This window comes from Macrobrachium nipponense, chromosome 1, assembly GCF_015104395.2.
Source record: "Macrobrachium nipponense isolate FS-2020 chromosome 1, ASM1510439v2, whole genome shotgun sequence".
NCBI lineage: Eukaryota > Metazoa > Arthropoda > Malacostraca > Decapoda > Palaemonidae > Macrobrachium > Macrobrachium nipponense.
In genome coordinates, this window is record NC_087200.1 from 53,594,410 (window position 1) to 53,620,720 (window position 26,311).

Consider the following 26,311-nt stretch of genomic DNA (forward strand, 5'->3'; position numbering starts at 1 on the left):
AATTTTCTAGCACCTAGCTGGATCCGGTTAAACAATCGGAGATTGTAAAGCAAGGAATCTGTGAGATCTGGCAACGTGTGTGTATGTCTGGTGAAAACTGGTCGAAGATAGTGCACCCCACACTACCACGTTCAGTCTTTTTCTTAATCACCCAGGTGAGTGATGTGGTTGCTCACTCCCCGTCCAACCCGGTTGTTTTGCTTGTCTGTAAGTGTGTTTGTGTTATTAGGGCTTCCTCTGTGTCTTCTTGGCCTCGCCAACATATGTGCCCGAAGATTGAAGGTTTCCCTTGTTCTCGTTTCCTGGCTTCTTCGGCTACAGACCCCCATTCCACATGCAGCAGGTGTCATGCTAATTTCTGTACTATAGCGAATCACCGCCCGGAATGTCGTGTGTGGCCTAAATCGCAGTGGAAGTTATTTTATAGTAGGGAGCATCATAGTTTCAATTCTTCCTTCGTGGGGAGGGTTTTCATCTCCTCACCCAGATGCTTTGTCTTTTTCCTCATTCACACCCCATGGTGCTGGAGTTTGTGTGCCAGTGTTTCCTTTCTTTTCTTCCATCAATTCGTTGTTGGAAGTATTGGGAGGCCCTCAGACTGATTTAATGTGTAATGTCGCCCCTTCTCCCTCGGCGGTTAATTTGCTTCCCGGGAGGGAGGAGGCTATTTCATCAGTTTCTTCTCTTTCATAATCGAAGGCGTCCAAAATGGCAGTGCTCTGGGTGTTGCTTGGTCTACGGGTTTCACCCTCATTGGAGGGTTTGCTGACGCATTTCATGGAAATTCGTCCCCCCCCCCCAGGCCTCCCTAGCTCTACCTCCTCCCCCTGGCCTTCTCTATGTTGGTGCCTGCAGTCAGCCGTTTTGTAGTGCGCTGCCTGGGTCGGGGGAGGCCGTGACGTCTCTCTCAGCGCTGTTGGTGACATCACTCCCAGTTCCATAGCCGATGTCATTTCCATCAGTGACATCACTCCCAGTTTCTTCAGTGACGTCACTCTTTGCTATGTCGGTATCGTCGGTTGGGGCTGCTGCTCTGCTTCGCTCCTCTGTGTTGTCATCGTTTGCTCCCGTGACGTCATCACTGCCATCCAGGACGTATCCTCTTCCATCCGTGTCATCTGTGTCCTCTTGCGGATCCATCCAAGGCTTTATGTCAGGCGGTTCTTAAGAGATTAGACTGTTTTGGAGGATATGTTTGCTGCTCTCTCTGCTGAGAAGGCTGTAAGCAAACATGTTGCATTGCCTTCCCCCTCTCCTGCCAAGAGCAAGGAAGGAGTGGTGTCTTCCTCCCCTCCATCGCCTCCATCTCCACCGCGTTGGCGTATGAAGCGTGTTGGAGGGTTAAGGACTTTTGTTATTTCTTTGTCAACAAGTGAAGAGCGACATGTCCGTGTTCCTGAGTATTAGTGTTTCGTCTTCATTCCCTGTGCAATCTGCTGTTGCTGCGTCATCCTCTTCTTCGGGCCACGAGATTGTTGCGGCCTCGCACATGTGCACATGTCGGTGATTTGTCTGCTGCTTCTGTTCCAGTGCTTATTCGTCTTCATAAGGATCTTAAGGCGCCTGTGAAAAGATCAAAAGTTGTAAATGTGGAAGTGGTGCAGCCAGGGTGTTTGCCTTCCCCTCCCGATGATGCTGTTCATGGTTCGACTCCGAAGAATTCTCATTCTGCGTCAAGAGTTCGAGATGCTTCTCCATCGCACGTACACGTGTCTGCTCTGCACTGATGCGTATGTGGACACATACGTGAGTCATCTATTGCGAGTGTTCATAGTGTTCCAAGTGTTGTGATCGGTTCGTCGCAGGAGTTGGTGCGTGGCTCCAATCAGGACAGGTCTTTGGTGTCTGTGTTGGCTGGCGCCTCAGGTTCTTTGGCTGCTGGGTCTGCAACTGGTTTGCACGAGGAAGGGGTGTTGAATAAACCTGCATCATCTTCTCGTCGTCGGTCTCCATTGCCAGAGCAGGAGGAAGGAGACTCACAAGAGTTTTTGTCTTTTACTGAAGTTGTTGATTTCATTTGTGAGTTCAACAATCTGGAGAGTAGAACTCAGGCTCGGTCGTCCTTCACTCCTTCTAGCTTGGAATCCTTGCTGGGAGCTACGCAAGATCCTAAATCATCTTTACAGCTCCCTTTATCGGGGCATGTCCAGTCGGTCTTGTAGAAGATGAACACCTCTGCGTCAGACCGGGATGGATCTCTTCGGTCAAGGGGTTCTTCCAAGTTGCTTCCTCCACCCGTTACGAAGCATAGGAAGTATTACGCTACGAACTCTCTCTGCTTGTTGCCTTAACATCTTAACCAAGACGTCATACATCTCAAGCCAGGGTTGACTTTGGAGCAGTTGAGGTCGGTGGCTCTGTCCTTGTCACCACAGGATGCCTTGGCGATGGAGTCTACGGCAGCTTCTATGTTCCAGACGGTGTCATGATTAGACTTGTGGTCGACGGCCATTGCCAAGATTGCGTCTGACAGGTCTGCAGAAGGGTTGGTGAGTGTCTTCTCTTGCCAGTTTGTTATAGTCTGGGGGCAAGGTGTTTTCTTATCTTGCTCATCTTGGTGTCAATTTGTGGGTTAATCTTCTGCTGATCAGAAGAGACAACGTGTCCAGGATGATGAGATTGCTTGATCCTGAGTCCTTGTTGGCACTCAGGAATGGGGACTTGTTGGAATCTCAGTTCCTGTTTCCTTGGATTGAGCTGGAGGATGCGATAGATCAGCGGCGAGCTGACACGAAGGACAGGTTAGAGCACCAGGCTGTCTCCTCCTCCTCCTCCTCCTCCTCCTCCTCCTCCTCCTCCCACCTCCTCCTCCTCCCCTCCTCATCCTCCTCCTCCTCCTCCTCCTCCTCCTCCTCCTCCTGTTCAGCAGCAAATGCAGAGATCGTTGCTTAGTAAGCTGTCTAGAAGTTCGGCTTTGGCTGTGCCCTCTCATTCGTCGTCTCAGCCTAAGTCGGATAACCAACGTCCCTTTCGGCCCCACTCTTACAGGCCAAGGAGGGGCTCCAGGGGTAGAAATATTGGGGGTCATTGATAGGTTGGGAACTTCTCCCTCTTCTTTGCCACAGGTGGGAGGGTGCCTGGCAGGCCAGTGGGCCAAGTGGCAGAGTTATGGGGTGGAGGAATAGCAGATGTTCTTCTGGTGGGGTATCTATTAACGTTTGACTTCTCCTGCCCACTCTCAGACATACTTCTGCTCAGGCGAGTGTATTCCCCCAATTCTCTGAAGTATTGTTAAATTTTAATCCATGCCTGATACTGTAACAGTGAACTTTAATCTGTATTTGTAACATTAGAGGAAAAATACCATGCGATAACTCAGAGAAGCAATTTTGTATCCACAAGATAATTGGGGACTTTAGTTAGGATATGGTTAAAAAAAATCAAGTACATAATACTTCAACTTGCAATTGCAAACAGAAATTCTCTATAAAAATGGATTCATAATAAAGCCAGTAAATTAGAGAACAGATCATAAATTAATAATTATGTTATGAGAAATGTTGGTATGATATAGGTCTATCCCAGTTTGGGGAGCGTAGCCTTGGAAAATTAAAAATACACTTATTTCTGCAGTCTGTCACACTAAAAGTGGTTTAACTTCTTACAAATCTGTATCATATGACTATCATAAAGGAGAAGATACATTTAAAGCTGCAATTTTAGGCGTGTTAGGAGGTCTGCCTCCTCACAAATATGCATTTTTAAAAAAAAATTATAGTAATGGACTATGTCTAACATAGGGACAAACATTAGCCTAGCCTATTGTCCCTTGCATTCTCTCTGTGTATTAGCATCTTATATGATACAGTAGCACTCACACAGTAACAAAACCCAGTAGGTAATGAAGAGGCAGGTGTTGACCTGGGCTCATGTTCTTGGTGTAACTGTGACTGGAACTTGGGCCAGAAGGAGCTCAAATGCCTAGAAATCCAAAACTTTTAAGAAAGGCAGCTATGGGTGTCTTTGACATATATCTAGGCAGCAACGGACTGGCCATTTGGAGAAAGGGGACTTTTCCCCTTGGGCCGGTGGTTAAAAGGGATCTGTGGGCCGGTCTATGGTAAAAAGAAAAAATAATCAATAAATTTAATAAAAAAATAAAGAATAAAAATTTTAAAAAAGTTAGAAAGAAAACTTTAAAATCTGAAGAATAAGGGAACAAAGAGAATAGAATTGGATAAAAAAAACAGAGAGAGAGAGAGAGAGAGAGAGAGAGAGGACATGAATCTTATCACCAGCACACCTTAATACAGCCATTGCAAGAGAGTAATCTTGAAATTTCCCTATAAATGGTTGTTCCGATAACTTTATCAACATTTTCTGTAAGCAATCGTTCATTAACCATCAGCCAGTAAGTGTACAATATGCCATCTTTTCCATTTCATTATTGCTAACTGGTTGGGCAACACAGTCAGAATTCTATGATTATACAGACACATAAATATATAATAAAGATCAATGCAATAAAAAAAAACACTGTTCAGTAGGGAATGATATTGCAGTCTTTATCAGAGAATCTTATAAGCGAATGATTTTTTGGGTGAATGAAAACAAAAGTTCTCGCCCTTAACTCCTCTCTCCAATCGGAAAAACTCGCTGGTGGGCTAAAGATAATGCTTTAAGAAAAATATTTGGAAACTTTGGCAAGCCTGATACTGCCCTATACACAGATGTTCTGCTAACTTTGGCTACCATACAAGAACATGAAAATATGGAATCAGATGTTCGCAGCAAAGCCAAAGGATACATTGAACCACTACTCAAATATGAAACCATACTGACTACTCAAATATTTCTTCGTATATTTGACCAGACTACTCCCCTTTCGAAATATTTGCAAACAAACAGAATGGATATTCTCTCTGCGTAAAGAATGGTTGCTACTACTAAAGAGAGTCTGGATAAAATAAACAGAGATTTTGGAGGTATTAAGGTGGCTGGAGACCATTTTGTTTGTTGGGCTAATGAACAGCTAGAAGATGAAGAGAACACAGATTGGGAGTTGGAGGTGCAGACAGAATTGCCACTGAAAAGAGTTAGAAAGAAGAAAACGATGCCTGGCGAGAAGCTTTATGATGAAAGGCTGAATGACACAGAGAGGGCTTATGAAGTTGAGGTATATAATCCATTATTGGACAAAGTCACACAGAGTGATCAATTTCTTTCTCATGGGACTCTTTACAACGATTTATCGATTCCAGCAATATTGAAGAGTATGAGTCTTTATTTAAAGAACTCAGTAAGCCATTATTGCTTAAGTTCGACAGCCGGGCAACAGCTGAAAACTTGAAGTTGGAATGAAGGAGTCTAGCTACACACTGGGAAAAATTGAAAAATGCACCCTTGGAAAACTTCACCGTTAAAGATATGAATGATGAGGATGAACATGAGTCTTATTTAAATGAAGACAGTTAGGGTACAATTGCAACGAAATGTTCATGTAAGAATTGTCCAGTCTGCTGTTAGCAGATACTCAGTAGGTACAACTTGTTAACTGATGCCTATCATATAATTGGTGTAGCTTACAAGTATCTCCTGACCTTGTCAGTTACTCAAGTTTCTTGTGAGGGAAGTTTTTATACCTTGAAATTCATAAAAAATCATCTAAGAAGCAGACTCTCATAGGAATACCTCCAGAAGTTTATGCCATAAACAGTAGAGAGAGATATATTAATGTCTCTCGATAATGATTTAATAATTGACAAAGTTGCATCCAAGAGTGAACTATCAAAAAAAATTTTGATAATCTAAAATAAAAGTAATTCCTTTAGTTATGTCTGCATGTGTTTTATGTTTCCCAGAGCCGTTTATCCTACCCATCAAATTTATACTTCCATTTCAAGATATATCTCCCCAATTTTATTTAGCTCCATCTTCAAGTGGGCCGGTGAACATCATAAGTCCTGGGCCGAAATTTAGTCCCAGCCTGTCCCTGGATCTAGGTCAGTATAGTACATCACAAATGTTGTGGACTGTATGACAAATCTCAAAATGAAGTCCTATTCTGCAGTAAACACAGGTCTATTCTGCAGTAAACACAGGTCTTCAATGTTATCCTCATCTTAGTAAATAAATGCCACCATACATACTTGAAAAAAGTGCCGTTAACACTCAGAAGGAAAAGATGAGATAAAGACGAAGGCTCTTTCACAATAAACCACTAAAAGCAGCTTTTGCTTTCTCACCAGCCTGTCCTAAACACACTTTTCAAAAAAAAACAGGAGCGTGAATGAAAAAGAGGATAAGTGTCTGATTGTACGTACCTTCGGGCAAGGGAACTCAAACCGAAGACCATGGAAGGCCATGGTACAATAGCTATGGCACAGTCCAGTTCAAGGTTAGAGAACAAAGGTTTGGACTATATTAAATCTGCAAGACTGAAATACCTCATTTATATGAAGTAAATGGAATTTCTCAGATGTATTTGTTAATAGAGATGTAAAACATAGCTTGGATTTCTGGTTGTAGCACTGCATGTCACAATGACAGTATATTTACGTTTTCATTTATGAACAGGGTTATTGTTGCATCATAAGAGATTAATGTAATTATTTTAGTTTCTACAAATTTAATTTTGTATTTCAAAGTTTTAAAAGTTTGCTGGCTTCAATAGCAGTAAATGTTGTAGTGACCAAGATTGGTTGAACAAGTCGGGTTACATCCGCAAGGGTGTTCTCTATGATGTGAAGCACCTGTGAACTTTTGGCGGGAAAACATGTATCACTGGATGTTCCGTGATAGATCAACTGTCACTCCACTGATTTTGATGTTGCCATGGATTCATAGATTATATGGCCTTTACTGAGTGCTTATACTATATATGTCAAACTGTTTAAAAGGAAGACTATATATTTTAATTCCTTTACAAAAAACATCAACTAAGCCTTTAAGATGTGCAAAAAATCTTTATAAATCTAATGAGTAATACCAAGCCATGAACATGGACTGTAAATAAGATCTGCTCCAGTTAAGGAAAATCATAAACTACATGAATGTGCAAAATAAATTGTAGTTTGCAATAACTAATAAAACATGAAAAAATGAACTGCTCCAAGATTAGCAAAACCATTTGAATTCCTCCAAAGCAAAATATTAATGAGCTACTTAGCTATCCATGGTCTGAAATTGATATAAAAAGAGGAATTCCTAACTGATGAATAACAGGCAAATAAAATGGAAGTTCAAAGTTAAAAATGAGACTTAAAGTGAGCAGCAGAAGTACCAGAAAGTTGCTTACTGGAAATTCAAATAAGCATTCCTTGTAAATTTTAAAGCCCAACAAAAATCTGTGAAAAGAAAGTTGAGAACAGGTCAAGTTATGGAGAGCAAAGTCAGCAGGTCTGTTCAGACCCCAAACATGATTAGCTTTCATCGAGTTAAGTAAGGACCAATTTACAGAATAGTTGTTATGCTGATATTTAGTACTGTGTAAGGCATAGGCTTGTAGTAACTTGAATTTAGTGTTTTGTAAGTTGCTGTATTTTTATATTTATTTTGCAGGCCACAAAACACCTTGATTAATAAAATACAAGAAAAGATAGTATCTGGAGAGTTGGAGAAGCCAGCAAAGCCAGTTAAGATAAAAAATACTCTGGATAAAGACGACCTGGATATGGAGGTAATTATCCCAACTAGTATACTAAACTGTCTCTTAAGTGGACGATTTGCATGATTTCAGCCACATTTAGTTTGCAGTTCAGAAAGATGTTTATAGTAACAAAGAAAGTTTACTTTTCATATCTGACACTTATTATTTTTACAATGTTTTTGAATGGATTTCATATTTGTTTCTTGCTTTATGAATTGGTATTGGGCTATGTTGCTGTAGTAACAGTTACACTTATGCCACTCCAGTGACCTTCAGTATAGATAAACACCTGTCACACTGTCACTTGCACTTTCTTTTACCCATTCTTGCTTTTCATAGTTATTAAGGCCCTTCACTTCCACTCCATCACTCATACACTTACTGTCTCCCTATTGTTCCTTGCAGCAGTAATAAGTTATAAATCCATTTCACTAATCTTATAGGGAGATCAGTTAGAGGAAAAGCTTACAAAATAATAGAATGTGATAAATATAGCATAGACCCAACATTGTGATAATTACTGTACATCAAAGAAAAGTATCTAGAAACCTGCTCGAGGGTACACTCAGGCTTTTCTGTCAATTTTTGTTTCTCTTTGGCATTTTGAATGGTGCATTGGGGCAGCTTAACAGAAGGGTTAAGTATGCCAGGAGAGTTGATCAAGAGGTTGCTTTTTCTTGGTCTTCATTTTTACAACAGTCATTATTAGTTCTTCCTTCAGTAGAAGTGGCTATCCTTAGAGGGTACCTTACCATGCCATGGGTGTACATACCAATTGATCATTACTTGCTGTTTACTGAAACCCAAATATTGATGATTCTGTATTTTCATTGGTTGAGGGTAAGGTGGTCTCACCCTTCCCTTGCTCTAAACTAGTCATTTTCTAAAAACTAGACCCTTGGTAAAAGGTGCTTTAGAGAAAGACATGCTTCGTTTATTTATCACATTTCTCCAGATTCCTTAAGAAGGATTCCTTCAAATGAAGGGTGATCCTTGACCTGTGAAGTTTGAAAAAATACATTGTTTGCATAAACTTGTTTATTTTATGAGACCTCGGGCAAGAGGGAATTTAATTGATGGCTTGTGTAGATGATTGGCTAATCTGGGAGTACTAAGGAAACCTGAGAGTGGTACCAAACAGACTCCAGTTAAAGGTTTCCTAATCAATAGGAACAAGTCCCATCTTACATCCAGCAGATGTTTTCTGAGGCTCAAATTGGCAAAATAATTTTTGTTACTGCATATTTGAGATTGTTTTCACATAGTCTCAGTAATTTGGAGGCCCATTAAAGAGTAGTAATATTTATTTATTAATCTTTATGAACCCAAATTCCTATTAAAAAAACAAAGGTTTTTTATTTCCTTTGTATGTTTATCTGCATTTAAGTTGATTTGAAGCATTACCTTGTTTCAGGCACAAGCTAAATATATTTCACTCCTAAGTCGAGAAGAAAAGAAATTTGAAGAAGAGCTAATCAATAGCAAGAAAAGGTTCTATGAAAGAAAAGCTGTTTCTGTTGATTTAAATGATACCAGTGTATCGACAGATGTATCTATAAACACTGGCAAAGAATGTGAAAGCAGCAGTGAAAATGATGACAGGTAAGTGCTCTGACAAGTTACAGTTTCTTTTGAATTAAATAATGTCCTTAGGGTATGATAACTCACCTTTTTAACTAGCTTGACATTTTCATTGTAGCCAAAATCAGACAGACAATGCCGGGTAGAGCATTTTTGAGTCATATACCAGAAGCCAAAAAAGATCTGACTGCTCTAACAAATGAACCCAAAGTTTTCGAAGTAGAAAATGCCTAGTTATGATGGGATCACTGGAGAGATGATTTCAACCGAAACTGAAGTGACACCTCATAAACATACTACTATGAAATGAAGAAACAGCCTGTTGGTAGGGAATTGGAAGTCATAGTGGAGATACCAGTGAAAGGCTGACTTTGGTAACTGGAAAAGTATTGCAGCTGCCTTGGTTGTATTGACAATATTAAGGATAAAACATATCTGAGCAGGATGGTTTAAGAAAAAGAGGAATTACACATAGTGAATATTGGTTTTAGGACATATTGTGCAGCAGTGCATGGATTTTAAAATCTAATCCCTTTATAAAAGTTTTTTTTTTATTACAAGAAGGCATTTGACAGTGCCCAGAGACCACTTTTTTTGTATGATCTTCCATCACTGTTGCATTTCCATTAAACAGCTAAAATTAATTGAGATTATCAGTGAATTGAGTAGATGTAAAGTTAATAATCATGTTTTTGTCTCTAATGAATATGCATTGAATAATGGCATCTACAAGAGAATGTTTTGTCACCTTTGTTGTTTGCCATGCTCATAGGTTTCATGATGATAAAAGTGGTCAGAGTTGGAAGAATAATATTAAGATTGGAGTAGCATAGAGACTTAACAGATTCAGAATAATTAGATGATGCTGTTTTCATCAGTAAAACACCACAAGATTTACAAAGCCTGCTTAATAAAATGTATCATGTATTCAAAGAGATTGGATTAAAATGAAACTGGTTTTGATGAAGGAAAACCTTTTATTGTTAGATGCTGCAAGTTTTCAAAGTAGTTACCCTTATAGTCCCTCTAGGACTTCATAAGAAAGTACAACTAATTTCAAGAATCCTCTCAAAACTGGTTTAGACTGGGATAGTGCCATTGTTCATACAGTGATGGATTCTGGTGATAGAAGTTCACTCTCGACGTGGTTCGGAAGTCACATGAAGCCGTTAGTCCCGTTGTTGAATAACCACTAGTTCCATGCAGCGTGAAAACACCATACAAACACACAGTGATGGACTTCCCAGAAGATTATAAGTTACCCTTCTTATGTAGATGTTGCTACAGTGACTTAGGCCAGGCCAGGCCAAGCCCTGCCACTATTCAAGAGGTCTGTGAAAGATATATCTATCTAAGACTCACTTGCCTTTTCATCAGGAAATGCAGGTGGATTTGATGATTCACAGTAGCAAAAAAAACTTATTTTTTTTTAGTGTAGACTCTCCACTGTTCCTCTTCAAAGGAGCTTATAAAAGAAACTGACAGGTAACGAAATGGCTTAGCTATAAGAAAAATCCCAGCTACCTAGATGAAAACAGTCCATTGTAGTCATGTGGGAGTTCACTTCACCTCTTCTATTCAAGTTTCCTATGAGACATTAACACTTAATGAAGGGAGATAAGGAACCTGTATAGATTTTAACGTTATGATGGTGTGTTAGCTGATGTAACCTTGTTGGGAGGGGATGAATAATAACTGCTCTATCCTAGCAATATCTCAGAAGTAACACAGTTTGTGGGGGATGGGGGGAATGTGTTGGTGTGTGTGGCTCACTCTGCTTGGCTTACCATACCACCTCATTGAAAAAAGTAGTCAGACTTCTTCAATCTCATGGCAGTAATGTGTGAAGAATACTGTCTGATATCCATCCAGTAAACTCAGAAACTTCTTCAAAAGAAATGTTTCCAAAGAAAGCCGAGTGATGTTCCCACTATCTGGATATCCTGTGACCTTGTGAAGGAGTGAAAATCTGGCTTTGTAATTAAGAATACTAAAGTAATTTTCACCTATTGCAGTGGGTTGATTATTGATAGGTTGTAAGAAAAGACAATGTTAACCTTAATATCCAAGTAAATCTAGTACCAAGTTCCTGCAGAAGTATAGGGAATTTCCTCTTCCAAGGCACCTCGTTCATGGATAAGAATGATGGGCATGAGGACAGTAACAAATGATGGATAGGTGTGTGGGTAATAATACAGTCTTAAGAGAACCACATTTGTTGATCCAAGCTCCTGACACAAAGGCAGTCAAGAAAATTACCTTTTGAAGCATGTGGTTTGTGGTTGCTTTGGGACCTCTGAATTGAAGACACGACTGGAATCCTGGGACCTAATTAAAGGTCCAGGTAATAGAAGCATTTTCAGTAATAGGATTTTGCATGCAAGGGACCAGAGAAGGGAACTAAAAATAAAAACTAAAGTAATGGAATTATGCTAAATCCACAGAGCAAGGAGTCCAACAGTCAGTGCAGCTCTGTATGTCGTAACAGTAGAAGTGGCAAGGTGCGTGTCGTCAGGCAAGCAGATAAAAAATTTAGAGCATCATCTTCAGTCTTAACTTCAACCAGTCTCTCGGTATGGAGTTAATCCAACCATACTTCCCATATAGACTGATATTGCCAAATTGATGAAGTCCATAGTTTCTGCACCAGGTACCTAGCAATGTTAGATGAACGTGCAATCTTCATGGGAGACCAGATTTTAGAAAATCCACTCATGTAGGTCATGACTTAGAATGATGTGTAGATGGTTTTCCCACATACTGTGTGGATAGAACAGCAGAGTGCAATAGGATTGATTTCTTCTGTTTTCAGAGCAAAACTGGCCGCTGAAGGTTAGCTGGTTGTTCAAAATCTTCAATATGTGGGACTGTGCAAAAGAGGTAGATTACCCTCCATTTGTTCCTTTCCTGTAGGAATGCAATTGCTGTTGTCTAATTGTATAGGTGTGGAGACATACACAGAAATCTGATGGTCCTCCCTTTTAGTAAGAAGGGTCTACCTCCATATATAGAAACAGATGGCAATCATACGAAAGGAGGGTTTGCCCAACATCCGTATAGTCAAAGCTACCGTCTACCTGGACTGGGAGTCTGCTGCCATATTGAGCAACCCTGTCAAGTGGATTTCTGACTAGTACACTTTCTTGCTTAAGCAATGCTGACTGCATCGAGAGGGAGCCAAGCCTCTTGATACATATTGCTGTTATGTTGTATAGAATGAAAAAAATGTTGTCCCCATATAAATCTTCAATTTTCTGGGAGACAGGAAGATGGTCATCAGTTCCAAATGTTGATGTGACACCTCTAAAAATGACAGTCATCTCCTAGCTACCTGATGCATCCACATGTATAACAGCTGTTTGGTGAAAGCACCCTTCCAAGTGTATGAATGGAGTATCTTCCCAACCACATGCTTTGCAAGTGGAAACAATCTCAAAACCTTTTCTTGACTTACAAGAGGTAGATCATTCCTTATTCTGGCCTGAGTCAGGCTAGGAAGAAATAACCAATAATACATGGAACCCAATCTAACCTGCGTTTCCTCATAAAGGACTACATGTATGTACAGGTATCTAGTTTCATTTTGTTGTGACGTTGCTGCATATAATAGTGCAAACACATTCTAGTAGACTTACCCAGAAGTTAAATAATTTAATAAATGATAGTGCTTGTAATAATCTTGATCAACAAGATAGTTTTAAATTTATCTAACACCCCCCTTACCATAGATCAACACTTAGTCTTAAACCTTGGTTCATCCTTTTCCCTCATGCCAGACCAGAAAAATAATCTAGATTTTATGGTTCATTTTGACAAATTTACATCCGATAGAAATTACAGCAGGGAAGAGATATGTTTAAAAGGCATTTTATTAAATCCATTAGCAGATGTTAACAAGAAATACCATGTTCTCCATAGATTTATGACAGCCATCCGTTCACTAAAAAATTAGACATAATAAATATGTAGATCCGACAAAGACTGCAATAATCGTGATTATGGCCAGACATTTACCTTAACAAAATTAACCAACTCAATAGTGACACAAACACCTGACAAATAAAAAAAAAAAAACTCCAAAATGTCCCAACAGAATTTTTAAGGGAAGTAAGATTAATTGGCAAAGACAAAAAGAAAATTGATTTACTGAAGAAATTTTAAATAATTAACCCAAAACTACCATACTTTTATGCCCTTCCCAAAACTTGTCAAGATAATTTACTATTCAGACCTGTCATCTCGTGCTGGAGTTTTCAATTAAGGCAGTCCCTGGGTTACAACGGGGGTTCCGTTCTTGAGATGCATCGTAAGCCGGAACATCGTGAAAAATCGTAAGAAAACCTTACTATTAATGCTTTGGGTGCATTGAAAACTATGTAAGCTGCATTCTTATTGCATTTTTCATCAAAAAAACGTTCAAAAGGGATTTTGACGAAGGAAAAATCTATTTCTGGGGGAAGACCTGTTTCGTCCGGTGAAATGTCCCTGTAGCACACATTTCTAGGTATAAATAGATGCTAAATACACCAGAGAAAAAAGCTAAATGGAATGCTGAAGTTACTACCTCCAGCTCGCTCACCCCATAGGGTGTCTGTATAAACACAAGGGCAAGTGGAAGCCACTACCACAGATATTCTGCCAATTAGAAGACTCCTCTCAAAACCCCTCTCTAGATAGGTGCCGTTACAACGTCTACTTACATCTTATTCTGCTCGCTACTACTACAAGGAGAAGAGAGGGATGGGTTCACCGGGCGACACGGGTCTTCCCCCAGAAATAGATTTTTCCTTCATCAAAATCTCTTTTCTGGGTTTGACCTGTGTCGGCTGGTGAAATAGTATCAAAGAATTGGCCATACAAGCTTGGTAAATCACAAAATTTTATAGATATATAAGGAAAAATAAGAATTTTCTTAAAATTAAGTTTTAATAACCAATGTAAGAATAGCAAGTTACAAATGGTAATAAAGGGGATCAAAAATGACCGAATCCATACTATCCTAGGAAAAACAACAGGTAAGGAATACAAAACAAACAAATATGAACTATGTACATGTCCAGGAGTGGGTTGATGAGCAAACCAGACCGGAGCATTAGGGAGACATGCAGGGATTACGAGGGAGGCAGGTAAGAGAGAGTGAGTATCAAAGGAAAATTAATAGCAGAATAAAGGAAAAGGAAATAGAGTTATATAAGACTAGGCCGTATCAGGGGAGACAATGCTCCCTGCAGCCACTGCCGAATATTTAAGGGCCTCTAAATTCTTTAGATAGTGGCGTTTAAATACTGTCGGGGATTTCCAACCCGTATATTTTTTTAAGATCCTCGAAGTTCATATTATGAAAATAATTAACTGAGGTAGCCACTGCCTTGGATATCATGGACATGATGGACTGAATCCAGATTGGCTTGTTTAATAAAATAAAGAATTTGTTGTCTGATTCTTTTCAAGGAAATGGTTCCGCCTTTTTCTCTAATAGAAAGAGGACCTGAAGACTTTTCAGAAGTTCTGTCCAGATAAGATTTTAATGTGACAATAGGACACAATGATGGGTCCTGTGTGAGAGGTATTATCTTCCATGGAGCCCACCTGTTTTGTGGGTCTTCATTCTTTGCTAAGAATTTCCGATCTGGGGAGAGCAGAACTTCACCTGACGGGAGGAAATCAATATGATTTGGTTCTCTAGAAAGAGCCGACAGTTCAGATATTCTGGCACCTGAGGCCAGACTCATTAGAAATAATGTTTTCCTGAGAAGGGTTATATATGAGCATGATTCATTATCAGTGTCTGAAGCCAACTTGAGTACATTGTTTAAAAACCAGGAGACCGTGTGGGGACGGTCCACTGGTCTTAGACGAGCACATGCTCGAGGGATAGACGAGAAGTACGAATCTGTCAAATCAATATTAAAGTCAAACTGAAATATCTTCCTTAAGGCAGATTTAGTCGTAGTAATGGTACTAGCAGGTAGGCCTTTTTCGAACAGGGTTCTAAAGAATGAAATTGCCAGATTCGTAGTCATCTTCTGGACATCTGATTCATTTAGAAAGATGGCCAACTTCTTTACTGCTGAATTATACTGTCTGAGTGTTGATTCTCTTTTGTCTGACTCCACGAACTGGATGTTTAGTGGGTCAATACTAGCATCCTTCTGTGCTGCAAACTTCATGAAGTCCATAAAGTTAGGGCATTCAGAATTCTTGAGGAAGCTGACACAGTCCGAGTTTGTTCTATTTGAGTTAGTTATGGGTTGGGAATCCGTCTGGGACAGAGATTCAACTCTAGTAGAAGAGGAAACCAATTGCTCTTCGGCCAGTTGGGTGCTACCAATGCTATCTGTCCTGTGAAAGATCTGAGTTTGTGCAGGACTTTCATCAGGAGGTTTACTGGCGGAAATAGGTAAATCTTCTGCCAATTGTTCCAGTCTATGGACATCACATCTGTGGCGTGAGGTAGAGGGTCCAGATTGGGAGCCACATAACACAGAAGTTTGTGATTGGACTCCGTGGCAAACAGGTCTACCTGAAGGCCCGGGATTTGTTGGCAAATCCAATTGAATGATTTTGTGTCCAAGGACCACTCCGACTCCAGCTGAGTTGTTCTGGATAGTGAGTCTGCAATGACATTTTGTACTCCTGCCAGGTGAGTAGCTGACAGGTGCAAATGATTTTTCATTGCTAACGAAAAAATTGAAATCATCACATGATTTACTTTGCTCGACTTGGAGCCCCCTCTGTTTATGAAATGAACTATCACTGGGCTGTCTGAGACTAGTCTTACATGACTGTTCTTGACTGGAGCTAGACGTTTCAAGGTCAGAAAAATGGCCATTGCTTCTAGGACGTTGATGTGGAACTGGCGGAATGTATTTGACCACATTCCTTGAACCTTCTTGTACTGGAAGTAGCCCCCCCAACTGCTCAGAGAGGCGTCTGTGTGGACTATCAGAGACGGCGGGGGAAATTGTAGTGGCACTGATTTGGAGAGACTCCAGACTTCCGTCCATGGACGGAGTCTTTTCTTTAATATCGGCGGAATCAGAGAGATTTTGTGTCTGAACTTGTTGCTGGCTCTTTTCCGCCAGACTCGATTGATATCCTTCAGTCTGGCTTTCAATAGAACATCTGTTATTGAGGCAAACTGAAGAGAACCTAGAATTCTCTCTTGAGTATGACGAGAAGCCCTTTTGTTCTTGAGGAACTGTCTCGTAGCCTTCGCTATCTCTCAGCACTTTTTTGGTGGGAGAGATAGTTTGTGTGTAGTTAGGTCCCATTGAATTCCCAAGCATTGAAAGCGGGACGCCGGAATGAGACGGGACTTTTCCTTGTTTATCTGGAAACCCAGATATTCTAGGAATTCTATTACTATGGCTGTTGCCTTGCGACATTCCTCGTCGTTGGTTGCCCAAATAAGCCAGTCGTCTAGGTAAGCTAGTAACGTTACACCCTGAGCTCTTAGTTCTTGGACTACTGTCTCTCCTACCTTGGTGAATATTCTGGGCACTATGTTGAGCCCGAATGGCATGACTCTGAATGAGTAAGCTTGTTTTCCTAGTTTGAAGCCTAGGTATGGAGAGAAGTTTCTTGCTATCGGTACACGATAGTAAACGTCTGTAAGATCGATAGAGGTGGTGACGACCCCACGGGGAAGTAAGGTCCGCACCTGCGAGACGGTCAGCATGCGGAACTTGTCGCACTGAACGTATGAGTTGAGACGGGACAGGTCCAGAATCACTCTTCGTTTGTCCAAGTCCTTCTTCGGTACACTGAACAGCCGTCCTTGAAATTTCAGGCAACAGACTTTTTTTATTGCCTTCTTTTGAAGATCTTTGGCATAGTCTAGTAGGTCTGTCGTTGGAATCTGGTGAAAACTGACTGGCGGAGGAGGCCCTTACTTCCATTTCCACCCCAGACCTTTCGATACAATACTGTGGGCCCATGAACTGAAGGTCCAATGGTCCCGGGAGAGATACAGTCTCCCGCCCACCTGCGGAGCCTCACTGATTGGTTGAGGTCTTACTTCCTCTGCCTCCTCTGAAGCCTCTGCCTCTAGAGCCAGCTCTCTGTCGGAAGGCACCTCTGGCTCTGCTACTCCTTGCATGCCTATTGAAGCCTCGAAATGCTCCTTGTGATTCAAAGGAGGCGTTGAAAGCTGGGGAAGTTACCAGGGTGGTTGAACTCGAAGGCTGTTGAGTCGGTTGACTCTGCAGCAGGACAAACTGTTGTTGTGGCTGTGCCTTAGATGTCGAAGGCTTGCCGATCTGGGAGGGAACAGCTTGTACTACTGTCTGAGGTTGAGAGGATTGGAAAGGCTGGTACTTCCTTGGCCTCTTCCTACCTTTGGATTGCGGTCTGGGGTTCTCAGACTTCCTTTTGAAGGGAAGTCCCCAACGGACACGAAGGTTCTGGTTAGCTCTAGCTGCCTCGCTGAGGACGCTGTTAACCATGTCCTCAGGAAAGAGGTTGGCACCCCAGATCGATGCCTTTATGAGTCTGTTCGGTTCTTGTCTGATGGAAGCATTAGCAAAAGGATGCTTCCTGCAGGCTCGTGTAGCCACTATAAAGTCATACAAGTCTGATTGAAAAGCCTGTAATAGTGACCTTGTGAGGACCCGAAATAGAGGCTCCTCTAATTCTGCAACCTTTGATGTACAAGGAGTCGGAACTTCGTGTGGCGCCACAAACATAGTATAGCAACTTTTATGGGGTGTCAACTTGGTGTTGACACACTCCCGTTCCGTGAGGGTGGGGACCCATGTAGACTGAGCCTGGTCCCTATGGTAGATAACCGTCTCTTTCGGGACTTTGTCTACCCTGACTAGCACATCCTCGGCTAGTCTAGTGTAGCCCGGGAAGGGAAATTGTAGGCCCTCCGAGAAGAACTCAAAGTCTTCCACCGGTCGGGTCCCGCAACCTTCAATGGTAAGCTTGCCCTCGTCTTCCAGGCCTTGACCTTGGGAATTACTGAGGCCGATCTATCCCAAGTGAGGACGGACTTCGTAGGGAAGCCCTAGAAGGAAGGGTCTGACTTACCTCCCTACCTACCTCCTGTTCCTCCGTGGCCATAGGCTCTCGGTGTAGACTGATGGCTGCCACTTCCTCCGTGACAATGTCACACAAGCCTTCTTGGTCCTCTGGGGGAGGGTTGAGTCTCCTGGCGGATGTCCTCGATGATGGGAGCTGCCACTGCCGCCGGTACTGCTGCCGAAACTGGAGCATTAGGATAAAGGAGAGAGCACAGTTCTTCCGACAGCACGTAAGGTTGGCCGCATTTCACGTTCCTCCCAAAGCCCCTTACCCAGGCCTTAAGGCACACCATCGAAGAAGACTTGAGCGCCAAACTAACCTGTAAAAAATAATCAAATTAGGTTCCCCAGTGTCGAGGAATTTTCCCCAAAGCCAAAGTGTAACAAAAATTTCACAGAAACAACGAGGCAAGCATGTTGCCTACCGATTCGTCTGTTACGATCTTCACCAGGTCGTAGCACACCGTACAGGCTTCCAGGTGCCAGACCAAACTTCCGTCCACAAAGATGGCGCAGTTGGCATGGGATCAGCTGACCTCATGCCCGTACGGCCTGTACAGGACAGCCGGACAACCCGACGCCTGGCAACGGACCATCTGTAAGTTGAACAGGCAAATGAGTATCGTCAGATAATGCTGCCGGAGTTAATTCCGGCGGGATGAGTACACTTCAACTAGATACTTAACCAGTTAAAGGCAAAATTGGGTATAATTTTCAACTTACTTGTTATTAATAAAGCTCTGGATGTCTCCGCCTGCTCCGGAATCCATACTTGGGATCGGCAAAGCTATAACAAGCAGAGAGGGCCTGATACGAACAGAACAGGGGAATAAGGTAAAACCTAAGCCTGAGAATGATCGCATCGAAGCAGAATAATGCAACGTAACCAATTGTAGGTGCATTCTCTGAGCCCTGTTCCGCCCCCACCGGAGTGGGGAGCAGCGATAGCATAGATGGAAAACAGAGCGGCGGGAACAACGGTACGATAAACTCTGGTGTATACTTTCTGGCATGTGTGATGGTAAACCACACTACGTCAGAACAAATACAGGCCCGGAGACATACCAACAGAGGCTAAATAAAACATTCTCTAACATAATCTCTCAAAGACTCCACCAACTCCGAAATCCATAATCTCGTTATCATAACAGTAAAATCCGGCAGGGACGGGCTGATACGAGCAGAACAGGGAAAATAGGTAAAACCTAGGCCTGAGTCTTATCGCACCGGGGAAGAGAAGCAATTCTAAGGTAATTACAAACGCAGCTCTAAGCCCAGTTCCGCCTCCACATGAGTGGGGAGGCAGTGACAACATAGAGGAGAATAGACAACAGAGCGGCGGAGCAGTGGCACGTACAATCCGGCGTACAGCCTACTGGCTGGTGTGATGGTAGACCCCACCTGGCCAAAGGACCCACAGGCCCGGGGACATGCCAAAAGAGATTACAAAATTTATTAATCGCCCAATCTCCTCCGACTAATCCCCTGGATAAGCTCTACGCTCTAGCTGTCGTTCATCGGTAGGATTACTTGAGCAGCGAGCTAGCTATGCAGTGCCGGAACGAGACCGGGGGGGGGGGGGGGGGTAAGTGTCTGGAGGAGAGTGGACGAGTTTTGATCGCCTGGCCACAGCAACCGATCAGTGACCAACCACCTCTCGGGAGCCGTAACTAGCCTACTACTAAAGGGGGCAGAAGACGGTAGGCCAACTGACACCCTATAGGGGGCAAAGGCCCAGGCTACACACAACAAGACAATCATAAAATAATGATGAGGAATTACTGGAAGAACTGCGAAAGGAGGGAGGGGAACGCAACCAGCTAAGAACCCAGTCTAACCCTCCGAGATCGGTACAGATCTGGTCAGGTAGGCTAGCATGGCCTCCAAAGGATGTCATGAAGCGGACGGATAGAACCTAACTAAACCCTCCAAAATGGAATCTTCCAATCTGGTCAGGTACGATAGGTCTAGGCCCTACAAACATGACACGAGAGAGACTACTCTATCCTGGACCACTCTCCCAGCAAACATAACTGCCTGGCCAGGAGGCGGCAAGGGTGGGGTCGAAAGGGTGGAGGGGAATAAGACTGCCTGGCCTACCTTCCAAAACCTAGCCTAGGTCTGGTCGGGTAGGCCAGGGAAGGGCATCGCGAAGGACTTCCAACCTCAACAAAAGAAAAACAAATATCTGAATGGTTTTTCACAAAGGTGTATATAATCGAGTGCATTACTGACTAACATCGAAAAACACACTAAAAGAATGCATGCATGAGTACCGCGAGAGAGAGAGAGGAAGCGCCCTCTCCCAAAAACTAGCGTACTGCTAGGCTAGCCTAGAAGCCAAAAACACCCTACTCGCGCATAACATATGAAGAATAAAATCGTATGTACGAAGGGAAACCAACACGCTCCTGAGGGGCTGAGGACAACAAGGAAGCCACCAAAGGTTAAAATTGAAAGATAAACGTAAAAGAAGAGGCCTCAGAGTACGTCAGGAGCGAGTTAGGCCCAACAACGTAAGGATAAAACTCGTAAAACTAATGCTCCAGAAAACGACAGGAGCGAGAATAAGGAAAAGGCATATGCAAACAGTAGTCTAAATAGTGAAATGCTAAACAGTGGGTAAAAATCATCACAAGATAACAACTGGGAAAATATGCACGCCGCGAATGATGCACCCAAAATGGCAGATATAAAAGGAGCGTCACCCCGGTTCGCGAGAACAAAGGGACTTAACAAGGGCTAAAAAAGGGATGCATCGTGCCCTCATGAGATTCGAAAACGAAAAATGGAATACTCAACTTAGATGAAGAAGCTTGGGGCTCTGGGGCAGACATGCTTCTCCAAAAAGCACTTGTAGAGGACAGCGAAAAAAGCGCATGCGGACACTAAGCGGGCTAATACAGGAATGAAGCCTTCTGGCAGAAGTTGTAGTAGTAGCGAGCGGAAGGTAGACGTAAGTAGACATTGTAATGGCACCTATCTAGAGAGGGGTTTTGAGAGGAGTCTTCTAATTGGCAGAATATCTGTGGTAGTGGCTTCCACTCGCCCTTGTGTTTATACCGACACCCTATGGGGTGAGCGAGCTGGAGGTAGTAACTTCAGCATTCCATTTAGCTTTTTTCTCTGGTATATTTAGCATCTATTTATACCTAGAAATGTGTGCTACAGGGACATTTCACCGGCCGACACAGGTCGAACCCAGAAATATTGATTACAGTGTTCCCCCCGTATTCAAGGGGAATGCGTACCAGACCCCCCCCCGTGAATAGTTAGAATCCGCGAATGTTTGGAACCCCTATAAAAGCGCTAAAAACAGCCTATTTCGTTAGTTAAAACTTAAGAAAAACCACTAAAAATTTTCATACTTGGTTTTTTTAAGAGTTTTATCACAAAAAGTGCATTCTATGATGAAATTGATCACAAAAACCAGGAATTTGTGGATATTTCTCATAGAAAAATACCGTGAATGCGCGAATGTTCCGCTAATAATGCAGGGAAATGTTCCTGAGAGAAATCCGCGAATGTGTGAGTCCGCGAATCCGGAGAACGCGAATACGGGGGGTCCACTGTATTTTGCATTTTTGGTGTCATATTTCATCTACCAGATGAGCGTTGTAGGCGTCGTAACCCTGGAAGATGCATCGTAACCCTGGAAATAATGTCTGATGAATATAATTGAGAAGCGCCTTAACCTCGGAACGTCGTAACCCGGGGACTGCCTGTATAAGATTTCTAAGTGGTTAGCCAGCTTCCTTTCCCCCATTCTTAGGCACATTTTCTCCCATTCATATAAACCTTTCTGAAGATTTCTGGCAAATTCAAAGAAGCACATATATTCCACTGCACGACATAAAACTTTTAAGTGTAGATGCAGACTCCCTATTTAACAAAAGTACCAGTACAGGATGTTCTACAGTTTTTGAGAGAAAAATTAGCTCTAATCAGATCATTTCCTACTAGTCCTAGATATAAAATGATAAAGTTAGTTGAGCTGTGTATCAAACAACGTGTTTTAATTCGGGGAGTCATTCTATAAACAAAAATTTGGGTGCAGCAAGGGCAGCCCTTTAAGTCAAGTTTTAGCCAATCTGTATATGGAATACTTTGAAACTATAATAATAAATGCAATAAAACCTAGACATGCTGTGGATTATCTAGATATGTAGATGATATCCTAATATTTTAAGGTGATAGGTGAGGCAATTTCAACAAATTTCTTTCAAAATTAAATGCAATAGTGCCCAGCAGCAAATTCAATGTTGAATGGGAAACACAACTAAATTCCTTTTCTGGATATTTAAATAATTAGACACTATAGAATACAAATTTACCCTATGCAGAAAACTAACATTTTCACTTTATTATTCATTATTTTAGTTATTATTACATATCTATCAAAGTTTGCTCCCTAGAATACTTGGAAAAGGAATTTATACTAATCCGTAAGTAGCTGTCATCTTTAAAGTACCTTGACCATATAATTGAGAAAGCGATCCATAATTTTATACTGACTCCCTCAAAACATGATAGACGCCCAATAATAAAATAAAAATCCCACACCTGGACAGCATTAAGACATTTTGAAGAGTCCATTAGATTCCTGGTCTCAGAAAACATATATTTAGACACTGTTTCTAATTGTATCACACACTTGCAAAAATATCACGCTATTAGTGATCAGCAGCCATTTTCAGCACCATCTTGGTTATTATACTATTATAATGTTGGGAAAAAATGCCACCCTAATTTTTTCTAAAGCTTATTATACCTTCTTAGAAAAAATCAAGTGAGTTTTTGCTTTTAACAAAAAAATACAAATCCTTTTTCATGATAAATGTGCCTACACTAATAAGTTTGAATGTCCATTCCAGCTCTTGTTCACAAGCAGACTCTTATGTAAAGGACTAAAGTTTTGTATGTTAAGAAAATAATTTTAAAATTTTATGTATTCCTTTTTTAATGTAATTATTATTTCATTGCTTGCAACATATTCAAAGTTTACCCTGTCATAGTGGTGTATCTTTTAACAGAGAGCATCCCACCAAAAAAGTAAAGGATGGCCGGAAATTTAACAAGTATTTGATTACTCATCATCGAAAGAAGAAGTTAAAAAGCTTAAGACGGTCTTTGGTCATGAAGAGGGTTAGTACGATTTATTTTTCTCTATTTTATGTTAAATTATTTGTGTGAAATATATATTTTTACCACCAGTAAACTATACTTGCATCTCTGAAACAGTTGACACTGATGATATATTATATATCAGTTTGGCCAGAGTTATTTCATTTTTATTGTTATTGTTATCTTCTGCATTGTCAAAATATGGTTTATGTGCTATGTATGGGCAGGATATGGTTGATTTTAAGAGGTGCTATTGATGTATTTAAGTTGTGTTGTGACATCATAGGATGTGACGTCATAAAAGACAGTATGGCGGCGGTGTCTTGTGAATGTAAACAATAACAGGAGCAGAAGGAGACACGTGCATGGGTTGTTTGGTTGGTAGAAGAGAGCTCTCTGTCAGATAGGAGTTTTTGGGCTGTAAGTCTTGTGTGGTGTTGTTCGAAGGTGTAAGCTGAAGTATACTGGGATCAGAGAATGTGAACAGATGGGTGGATTGCACGTTTGTGTTCGAAAGGAAAGATTTAGGCTTGGAAAATATTCAAACTGGTAGCAGAGTGTGGTTGATCAAAGATGGTTGGATTTGACAGTAAACAAAGGGAGACTAGATGAAGGGAATGTCCGAGATTTAGCAGGATACAAGAAGAGTACAAAGGATGAATAGGTCAAGTCGAAGATTGGCTATTGTTGTTTGGAGAAGATACAAAATACCCGGAGATAGAGATAAGAATGAGCTTAAAAGTGAACCCAAGAACTAGCGGAAGGATTAGATAGAGATAAACTTAAGGGTACAGAGGGTCCAAAGATACTCTTAGCCAAACTAGATGAAGCCTATCTAAAAGACAAGCAAATGGAAAATTACAGTAAAATAAAAAACTATTTTCAAATGAGAAGAGAATTAAGTGAAAGGAGGATGAGGGACTTTTTAATTAGGTACGAAAAGGCCGCATCCGAGTGTGACAGAGCAGTGGGGAAAACATGCCTGAAGGGAAAGCCAAGGGTTATCATGTATTGGAGCAAGCAAATCTCACGGAAAATAAAAAACAAATGGTATTAGCAGCTTGTGGTCAAGGGAAGTTAGAGTACGAAACAGAGTCACAAACAATGAAAAGACTATTTAAGGGATTAGGGAATAAAGAGGGAATGGTGGGGGTTAGAAGGCAATGCGAGTTATGGGAGTGGGAGGGAAAACCAGAGATATTGGGGATGATGGAACAGAGGTAGGGGTGGAAGAAATCCTATAAACAAAGAAGGGAAAGTAACATTATGTGCAATATGCAGCTTGGAATGGCATTGGACTAGGGATTGTCCTCAGAATTTTCATAATAGGAAGAAAACTGAAACAAAACAAGAAGAAAATAAGCAGAAAACAGAAACTGTGCCAGAAGAAGTTTATGTAGGATAAGTTAATAAAATATAGGAAAAGCCATGGGAAGTGGTTGATACAATTTTAGACACAGGATGTAAATCGACAGCTTGTGGGGAATTGTGACGAGCATGCATTGTCATGGGTTTGAGTCAGGAAGAGTTGATGAGAATGAAGGATACTAGGACAGAGTCTAATTAAGTGCTTAATTTTGGTGAGACATCTTTATAAGTCAAAAGGCGTAATGGAAATAACAATGATATTATAAAACAAAAAGTTTTATTTGGAGACAGAAATTCTGCAGGGCGATATACCATGGCTAATAGGTAAGCAAACCATGAGCACCAGGATGAATTACTGTCTCCCGGTGTACTTCTCTCTGGTAGCGGACACAATGTCTCGCGGGACAGACGCTATGCTCCGCCCTTGGGACAACCTCCAGATGTATGCCTTCCCTCTGTTCGGCCTCATTCATCAGGTCCTGACGAAACTGAGAGGGTGCAAGAATACAGAGATGACACTAATTGCTCCATTTTGGCCTCAGAGACCTTGGTTTCCAGATCTCTTAGATGCTGTCTGAGCCTCCGATCCTCTTGCCAGAAAGGAAGTATCTACTTAGACAGCCCCATTTCCATCATTATCACAAGAACCTTCACGTGCTCAAGCTAGCTGCATGGAGACGGTGCATCGAGGACCCCAAGATTCCAGTCTATCGAGAGGGGTGGCTCGACAACTTTCTATGTGCCTGAGGAAGTTGACTAGGAAGTTATACCAGGTCAGGTGGGCGATGTACAGTACCTGGTATAGGAGTCAAGGGCTTAGTATTTCTTGCCCTACGATAGCCAAGGTGGCAGATTTTCTTCTCATTCTCAGGAAGTCCAAGTCTCACTCATACTCCACCATAGCGGGCTATAGATCCATGTTAGCAAGCACCTTTAGATTTCATTTGCAGGAGATTTCATATAGCAGAGTTCTTCATGATCTTCTCAGATCTTTCAAGATCGAACATCCAATCATTCCACTTCGGGGGCCCTTCGTGGGATTTAGCGGAAGTTTTAAAACTGTTAAGTTCGCAAGCCTTTGAGCCTCTTGAGAACTTAGTCTTTACGAGAGCTTACCAAGAAAGTGTAGTTTCTGGTAACCCTGGCTACTGCTAAAAGAGTCGGGGAGATTCAAGCCTTCTCTAGATCATTTCCTTTGCTGGCAAGGACTTGTATCTTGCTGACCTTCTGGAGTTTGTAGCTAAGTCAGAGTCGGAAACTAATCCTCTTCCAATGAAGTTTAAGGTTTTATATCTCGAAGATTTCATCGGAGGTGACGTTGCTGAGACGCAACTTTGTCCGGTGCGAGCACTGAAGTGTTACCTGTCACGCACTTGTTTGTTTCACCCAGGAATCCCTCTTGACCGCTATCGAAGAATGCAATCAGCTTTTTCCTAAGGGAGGTCATTTCCCAATCCCTACCCAGAGACACAACTTCAGATAACAGTATACTGCGCCCAAGGGCACACAGTATCAGAGGTTTAGCAACATCCTCGGCTTTCCTGAGAATCTTCTCAATAAAGAAGATTTTAGAAGCAGCATCTTGGAAATCATTATCAGTTTTCACTTCTTTTTATTTAAGAGA

At 41.6% G+C, this 26,311-nt stretch overlaps 1 protein-coding gene across 2 annotated transcripts in view; it reads left to right on the forward strand.

Moving 5' to 3' along the window:
- LOC135219304 (uncharacterized) overlaps window positions 1-26,311 on the forward strand; it is a 347,240-nt gene that overhangs the window by 302,011 nt on the left and 18,918 nt on the right. For both annotated transcript variants that reach the window (XM_064255961.1, XM_064255960.1), the window contains exons 23-25: window positions 7,501-7,618; window positions 9,003-9,190; window positions 23,229-23,340. In XM_064255961.1, coding sequence (XP_064112031.1) covers window positions 7,501-7,618; window positions 9,003-9,190; window positions 23,229-23,340 — 418 coding nt within the window. The remainder of the gene's footprint in view (window positions 1-7,500; window positions 7,619-9,002; window positions 9,191-23,228; window positions 23,341-26,311) is intronic.